The 8,305-nt window shown below is 34.1% G+C and overlaps 1 protein-coding gene across 1 annotated transcript; it reads left to right on the top strand.

Annotated features, from left to right (window-relative positions):
* Window positions 1-5,154: 5,154 nt before the first annotated feature.
* Window positions 5,155-8,305, top strand: LOC21392835 (truncated FRIGIDA-like protein 1). Its single transcript, XM_010098976.2, has 3 exons — window positions 5,155-6,074; window positions 7,198-7,373; window positions 7,464-8,305. Exons 1-3 carry the CDS (start codon window positions 5,276-5,278, stop codon window positions 8,097-8,099), a joined length of 1,611 nt encoding a protein of 536 aa, XP_010097278.1. The 5' UTR covers window positions 5,155-5,275; the 3' UTR covers window positions 8,100-8,305.

The following is an 8,305-nucleotide window of genomic DNA, read 5'->3' as shown; positions in this document are numbered from 1 at the left end:
CCGACAAGCCATAGCCACTTTGGTTATTGCCCCTATTGCTTATTTCTCAAGGTACTCAAAATCTTAACTCTTTTTTTTGTTGATTTTATCTCTCTCTCTCTCTCTCTCTCTCTCTCTACATATATATATATATATATATATCTTTGTGTGTTTCCATTGCCGCAGAGTTCCAACGAAGCTGCAGCTAATTTTAATTGCTTTTGGTTTTGGATTCTGGCAATGTCATAGCTTTATGGGCATAAACCGGATAAGGATGGAAAAAGCCATTAATCAAAGTATCCAAGCATTCTAGTAGGAGAAGAAATATAAAACTTGCTTTTGAGATCATTTTATCTACAACCAGTATTTGCATTTCTTAGATAATGATAAAAATATGAAGGATCATTATCACTGGTACCTCTTGAATTTTAGAGTCATCTCTAATTTATCTCTGAACTTAAAAATTCTCAAATTACCTTCTGAATTTTGAATTGTTCTCACTTAATTTATTCTGCGATAATTTTTGTTAAAAATATATAGAAAAAAAAGAGTAATGCAGTCACGTCTGTTAAAATCAAACATATAAAAACTACATGTGTGCACTTAACTCTATCTTCATCCTTATTTTAACAGAAATTATTATAAAAAAGCTTAAATGGGACAAATTTAAAATTCAAATGATAAAATCAAAGGTTTTAAACTTTAGGGGAAAAAATAGGAATAACTCTAAAGTTAAAGGGCACTAGTGAAATTAATCTAAATATGAAATAAAAAAATTACGAATATCAGTATTTTTCAAGTTTATATTCTTTTCCCATTACAGAGGCCCAAATATTTACTAAGTTGAAAGAAAGCAAATTGAAGAGCTTGTCATTATTGGTGATGAATATATATTACTTATGTGATAGTATACTTATTATCCAAAATTTATTATTTAATTTTATTTCGTGTGCAACATTAATATAGGGTTCGTTTGTTTTATATACTTAAATTTAAAGGTGTGTAAACCAATTAAACTGTTTATTTTAGGTAAAATGCAAACCAAACTAATTATAAATCAGTTTAGGGATTTTCAAACTAAATTAATTAAGAGATCTAATCCAATCCAAACCAAACTGATTGTAATTAGTTTCGTTTGGTTTTTCTAATTGGTTTAAACTAATATTTTACAACATCTTTCCAAACCCTCTTAATCGTAACTGGTACTAATATTTTGTATGATAGACATTTCTTATAATAGAAACCTTGAGGGCTATGATGATTTAATATTAGATTTTTTTTGTATTTTTATATATGAATACGTTATAGATATACAAAATAAAAATATATATAAATTGGATTGGTTTTCTTTGTTTGGTTTTTTAAAGGTTAAAACCACAAGTTTGGTTTTTTTAAAGGTTAAAATCACAAATCAAACCGATTTAATTATTTTTTTTTTAAGAATTTAAACTAAACCAAACCGATTATTAATTAATTTAGTTTGTTTTTTTTTAGTTTGATTTGGTTTGGTTGATTTGAATGGTTTGTTGAACACCCTGCTCAAACTTAAATCATTGATTTTATTACAGTATTTTTTTCTTATGAAAAATTTAAATTTTAAACGTCAGAATTAAAACTCTTATAGTGACACTACCACCGCATGAGTGGTGGATTTTATACAATATTATTATTATTATATTGAAATGGATCATAACATTACGCAAAATGGAATGGATCACAGCTAGCTTTCACTGGCAAGTTGGCTGTTGGAAGTTTAGGGTGCTTTTAATCTATCACACACTTTTGTTGCCTTCAATGCACATAAAGTCCATGAGCTATGTCCTTCTTGATTGCCCTACACGGACATACCCATGTTCTTCTGCCATAGCTTCTAGGTTGGTGCTTTTTTTTTTTTCTTATTTGTTAGATTTCCCTCTAAAGAAATTGATTCTCAAAATCGTCTAATTTGGAAATCTTTAGGAAATTGATTACCCAATGTTTGTGTTTCCCAATTCATTTTCAAGTATTTATGTCCCCACACTAAAAATGAGAGAAAAAAAAAATAAAAATAAAGAAGGAAGAGAAAATTAGGGGGCCGTCCATACTTTCAACGCTTAACATTTTTTTTTGTTTTGGATGTTGCGATATCTACTATGTTCTTAATCATTGATTTATCAAATGATTTGACTTCTATATGTACTAAAATTTTCAAGCGCGTCTATCTGCGTACAGACGTTTAATTTGTAAGTATAGCCTTACATATTTTTCATGATAATTATAATTGAATTTCATGTTCCTGAGCAAAAGAGTGAATTTCATGTTGTGATTATTATGCGTTTTTCCTCTTTTTTTTCTTTTATATAGCATGGGAAAAGATTGAATTTCATGCTGTGATTATTATGCGTTTTTTTTTTTCTTTTATACAGCATGAGACTTATGTTGCTTGATTTACTAATAAGAAATGAAGAACCGTTTTGTTCATGAATTAGAATCATGAGATTAAAACTATTTTTGATTTACGTGTATTTTTTGTGAGGGAAAATACTGTAGCAAATCATGAACCATGATTTGAATCAGAGAACGAATCTTCCAACCAAACGGGCTCGAAATCACTAAAATTCAAACTCTAATAGACACACCTACACACTACACACTCATCAAATTCATAGACTAATATATAACGATATAACCTTAATATAAGGACATAACCTTTATGCTTACTACAAGACCCAAAAAAAAATACACACACTTTTAATGTTTACCATATCAACTACTCAGGGGTATTTTGAGGATTTCAATGTAAATGTGGTAATGTGACTTGTCAATTTTAGTATGGAGGTGTTGGTAATATTTGCACTCGTGAATTTATTAACACCCCACTAAATCTTAATCTACATTTATTATAAATTTGCTTGCATTAAAATTACCTAAAACCCACTAATATGCCTCATATTAACTACAAAAAGAAATACTATTGTTTTAAAAAAAAAAATTTATAAAAAGGTATACACCCACATTAATTATAATTAAAAAGTATTTTTCAAAGTAATTAATTGTCGGTGCTTCCAACAAAATATTTAAAACTCAAAGGGCGCGTTTAGAACTCGTTTCAAAATGATTTTATTTTTTGTATGAAAATGAAAATTAAAACGTTTTTAATCTGAGACAGAAATTATTTTTAAAAATATGTTTAGTAATTTTATCAAGAGATTATTTTCAGTGTAAAAATACTATTAATGTCTCTCTTTCTCTCTCTCTGCTCGAGAGAGGAGAAATAAAAATAAAAAATGAAAAACGACTAAAAGTCATTTTTCATTTCTTTCTCACTTTACACTAAATCAAAAAATCGTTTTCATTTCCGTTTTTTATCTTTATTACGCCAAACGCTATTTTGAAAACGTTTTCATTTTTTATTTCTTAAAAAACGTAAAAAAATAAAAACAGAATCAATTCTAAACACAAAACAGTTCTTTTCCTTCTTCCTTTTAGTCACGCCCCGAAATAAATCTATAAATGCAAGCACCGAAATGAAACTTGTTACAGCTTGTGAAGAGTGAAACATCAAAAAGCAAGAAACAAATTGGTATGATTCAAAAGCTTTTTAAGTGTTTGGTCCTCCATCTTATTATTAGGATAGATTTTTCGATCATAACATATAACTCACCGATTAAGATAAAAAAAATTAAAATTTTTTGATGAATTACAATAATTTTAAAAAGTAAATATAATATTAATAATTGAAAGGGATTATATTATTTTATAAATCATATTAAAATTAAAATTATAGTGGGGACATGGGAGGGTTAAATTAAATATTATAAAAGTAGTATCTATAAAAGGATAGATTTTTCAAATCTTCATTAAATGAGTATTAATTATTGAGGTATCTATAAATTTTAGGGGTGCATATATAACTAATCTTGGGAAAATTGTGAAACTTACTCTTAGAGTGTATAAGTATGAATTTTTACCCATTAGTTTTTATTAATACCTTTTTTAAGTAATATAAAGGACACTAATAAAAGTAAGTAATAAAAATCTAGACCCATACACTCTAAATGATATTTGTGTCATTTTCTTTTCTAATTTGTCATTAGAGCTTTCTCAATTAAAGTCTAGGGACATTTTGACACGACAAACTATCAAGTTACGTTTAGTAAGGAGATTCATACCATGATTTGAATCATGGTTAATCGTTTGTTACAATGTTTTCTCTCATAAAAAATACACGTAAATCAAAAATAGTTATAATCTCATAATTCTAATTTATGAATCAAACGTCCCATGAATATCTGGCCATTCGGGAGGGATTTTTCTTCATCATGGAGAGTGGCCTTAATGTTCATGATATCGAATGTGACTCTTATCAATGCAGTTAAAAGAATTAGAAAGAAGGACCTCTTATTTGATATTGGCTCAATTGTGGAAGATATTTTGTAATTGTTAGATAGAGTTTAATAGGTGGTGGTCACACACTGACTAAAAAGGTTTTTTTCTACTACTTGTGACCAATTTTGTTTGAAGGAGTTTCCTTTTGTATTTTGGATATTGTGGATGTTAAATCTACGCACTTGGGCATAAATATTTATTAACAAATAGTAATAATGTTTAACAAACTTTTAAATCAACCACTCATAAGTGCAACACCTATTTTTTTTAAGAGGAGAACACAAAATGCGAAGCTCTAATATTCGTGGTATATATTCAAAAGTATGTTTTCTTTTTTAATTTTTTTACATTCCTCAAAATTATTCAGAGGGAAAAGAACCATTTGCAAAGTACGGAAACATGCTGAATTATTGTATTGTTAAATTTACCATATGAATCTAAATTTTTATCTTTTATTCTTAATTAAAATTTTTTTCAATAAAAAATAAAAGATAAAAATATAGACTTATCTCCTTTCATTGTTTTAAATTAATCATTCTCTTTCTTTTTCAAGTGTTATTAAGGGGTTGTTTGGTTGGGAGATTCATACCCCGATTTGAATCATGATTCATGATTTACTACAGTATTTTTTTTCACAAAAAATACACGTAAATCAAAAATGGTTCTAATCTTATGATTGTAATCCATAAACTAAACGTCACTTAAGTCCAATTTTGGGCTTATTCGGGTCGACCCATTAAAGTTGGGCTTATCTATTGTCCTGTCCTCACCTGTATCAATAGGCCGAACCCAAACTTTGCCCAAATTCTGATTCGGCCCAATAGGGCCCACAAACGATCGTCTCCGTGCTCCCTCTCCTTCCTCATTCCGTCGGAGAATCTTTCTCAGTCTGAGGATCCTCTCTCTCTTTCTCTCTCTTCTCTCTTCAATGGCGACAACCCTAGAAACCATCTCCGAAGCTCTCCAACAAATCGACTCCAAGAAATCCGACCTCAAAAAGGCCTTCGACGACCTCCAATCTAACTCCTCTCTCCTCATCTCCTCCTTCTCTCTCTCCTGGTCCGACCTCGACTCCCACTTCACCTCCCTCCAATCCTCCCTCACCGACCAATTCAACCTCCTCCAAACCCTACAATCCCAATCCACCGCCGACCCCGAACCGCCGGCTGGACCGGCCGCGGATGACGCCGAACCGGAGCCTGAGCCGGAGTCGGCCCCGCCTCGGCCGGAGCTGGTCGCCTTCTGCGAGAAGATGGACGGGCTGGGGCTGAGGAAGTACGTCAACGAGACGTCGAAGGAGAGGAACGCCGTCAGGGCGGAACTCCCGAGCGCGCTGCGGCGGGCGTCGGACCCGGCGGCGATGGTGCTCGACGCCATGCAAGGGTTCTTTGGGGAGGGAGAGAAGAGGAAAGGAGATAAAGACCTTGCCTTTAACGCTCTGAGGAGGAGTTGCGTGTTGTTGCTGGAGCAGTTAATGGCGGTTCGTCCGAATGTGAGCGGTGATGTGAGAGAGAGAGCGAAGGCTTTGGCTGCGGAGTGGATGCGGAAGGGGAAAACCAGTGCCGACGGCCCGTTGGAGTCTTTGGGGTTCTTGCATTTGGTGGCGGCTTATGGATTGCTTTCGGAGTTCGATTCCGATAAGATTCTTGACCATTTTGTTTTCATCGCGAGGCATCGTCAAGCAATCCAATTGTGCCGGAAAATGGTCCCGGAGGATAATGTGAAAGGTAATGTTTTTGTTGCTCAATTTCGAATTTTGATGCGAAAAATTTGATTTTTCTGTAACTGTATATAATTTTGTGTTTGATGCCTTATAATGGGTTTATTGCAATGTTGAATTTTATCATTACATTGTATTTGGAACAATTGAATCTTCATTTAGTTATGCTTCTTCTGTGGTTAGACTAGAAGTTTTGAAACTTTAGTCATGAGTAAAGGAAAATGGGGCTGAGAGTGCAGAAAATAGATAAGGTTTCTTTGCGCCCCCGGCAAAGGAGTGATCGGAAGACGGCAGAGGAGGAGGCGGAGGCGGAGCAACCATTGGAAGTTGATGTTTGGAAAACCGCACAAACAGGAGAGAAATAGGAGGATTTTCGAAGGGCGTGAGGGGGACATTTTTGTTACTTGGGATAGGATCAAAATAAATATTGCACTATGGAGTCATTCTAATAAGGAGTTTTGTGACCTTCTCTTCTCAGATCTTGTTAGAGATTGGTCATCCTCATTTTTATAGACTTTTGTTTTCACCTTCTTGTTATAGGATTTTGGTTCCTCTGTTGTACTGTTCTTCCCCACTTTTTCTTTAATAAAATTTTGATTTCGCTTCTTTTTCAAAAAAAAAAAAGATGTATGGTTTCGTTAATAAGCTAGAGAGATGGTGTAAATTAGAAAGCACAGAAAGAAAAGAGAGGAATTTGGTTGTGATGTATATAAATAGGTTTAAAATCATATACATTACACAAGGGAAAGAACTATGGAAAGATAGACTGCAGAAATAGTTTTGTCTCCTCATGCACAGAGTCTATATGTGCTTGTTATGGGTGGATACTGTTTGCTGCAAAGGAGGAATTTTTGGAATAATAGGTTAAAATGGACCATGGCCCTACTATTTATTGATTGAAAAGTCGCTTCTGTTAGAAGCATCATAGTTGATAAAGAGAGCTTTTGATACTAGGACCATTTGGTGTGTTCCTAGGTTGTGTAAGTAGTAGGATACATTTGATAATGAGATTTTTTGGTGTCTTTTGTCGATATGGGCTTTGGTATGTACAAAGGATGCATTTTGTTTGTTTACTTTCGAATCATATGGACTCTGATCAAAGTTACGATGTTTTTTGTTGGGCTTTGCAGATCTCATTCAGAAACTTGTAAGTAATGGCAAACAGCTTTTAGCCGTTAAATTTAGTTATGAATTTAAGCTGACTGACGAGTTCCCACCAGTTCCCCTCTTGAAAGACTATGTGAAGGAATCCAAGAAAATCGCTAAGAAAGTTTGCGAAGAAGGAAAAAACTCCCTCAAATCACAGGTAATTTCTTATTCCTTTTAAAGAAAGCTAATTTATGAAGTTCAACACCAATAGTACCTGCAGGTATACATTTGTTGTGTTCCTTTGCAGAATGAGGCCACAGCCAAGGAAACTAGTGCTTTGAAAGCAGTGATAAAAATTATTGAGGAGCACGAGCTTGAATCTGAGTATCCAAAAGAGTTTCTTGAGAAGCAAATTGAGAATCTGGAGAAGCAGAAGGCAGACAGAAAGCGTCCTGCACCTACTGCTACTGCTTCAAAGTCTTCTCAGCCACAACATCATCCAACAAAGCAGCAGCAAGGAAAAGCGAAGCAGAAGCAGCAGAGTGGACACAAGCGTCCTCGAGCAGATGCTTCATTGGGTCCTACACCATTTGCAAAGATTTTCAGGGGAGCAAATTCATCTCTTCTCTCATACCAACCATCTCATTTCCAGTCGACAGGTTTGTCGGCAGATGATCCCGCTCCATATGCGAGCTCATCAGCTGCACCTTATGGCATGTCAGGCCTTGTTCCATCAGCTAACCCTTATGCGGGTTCGTCAGCTGGGGTATATGGTTTGGAAGGAACCCCAAGGGGTGTTCATGGGAACCCAACTTTAGCTGGTTTCCGTTCATACACAACCGAACCATATGAGCAATCTGCCTATTATGACAGGCCAACTTCCTATGGTCATGGTGGATATGGTTTACCACCCCAATACCATCAAGCTTACTTTCCCTCTTAGTGTTTGGTGCTTTTTGTGTCTTTGATAGTACTTTTTTGGATGGCAAAATAGATTTTGCCATTTTGGTGATGGTGGCTATCGGAAGGCATAGTTTGCGTTTTTGATCCACCTGATTATCGGTACAGCAGCTAGATTTGGTGACTAAGATATGTGATTGCTTGTTTGTTCTCACATGTCTAATTATTTAACCAGTTTTCTTTTGCCAA

This window comes from Morus notabilis, unplaced genomic scaffold (assembly GCF_000414095.1).
Source record: "Morus notabilis unplaced genomic scaffold, ASM41409v2 Scaffold1708, whole genome shotgun sequence".
In the NCBI taxonomy this organism is placed as follows: Eukaryota; Viridiplantae; Streptophyta; class Magnoliopsida; order Rosales; family Moraceae; genus Morus; species Morus notabilis.
This window is presented reverse-complemented; position numbering and strand designations above follow the sequence as displayed.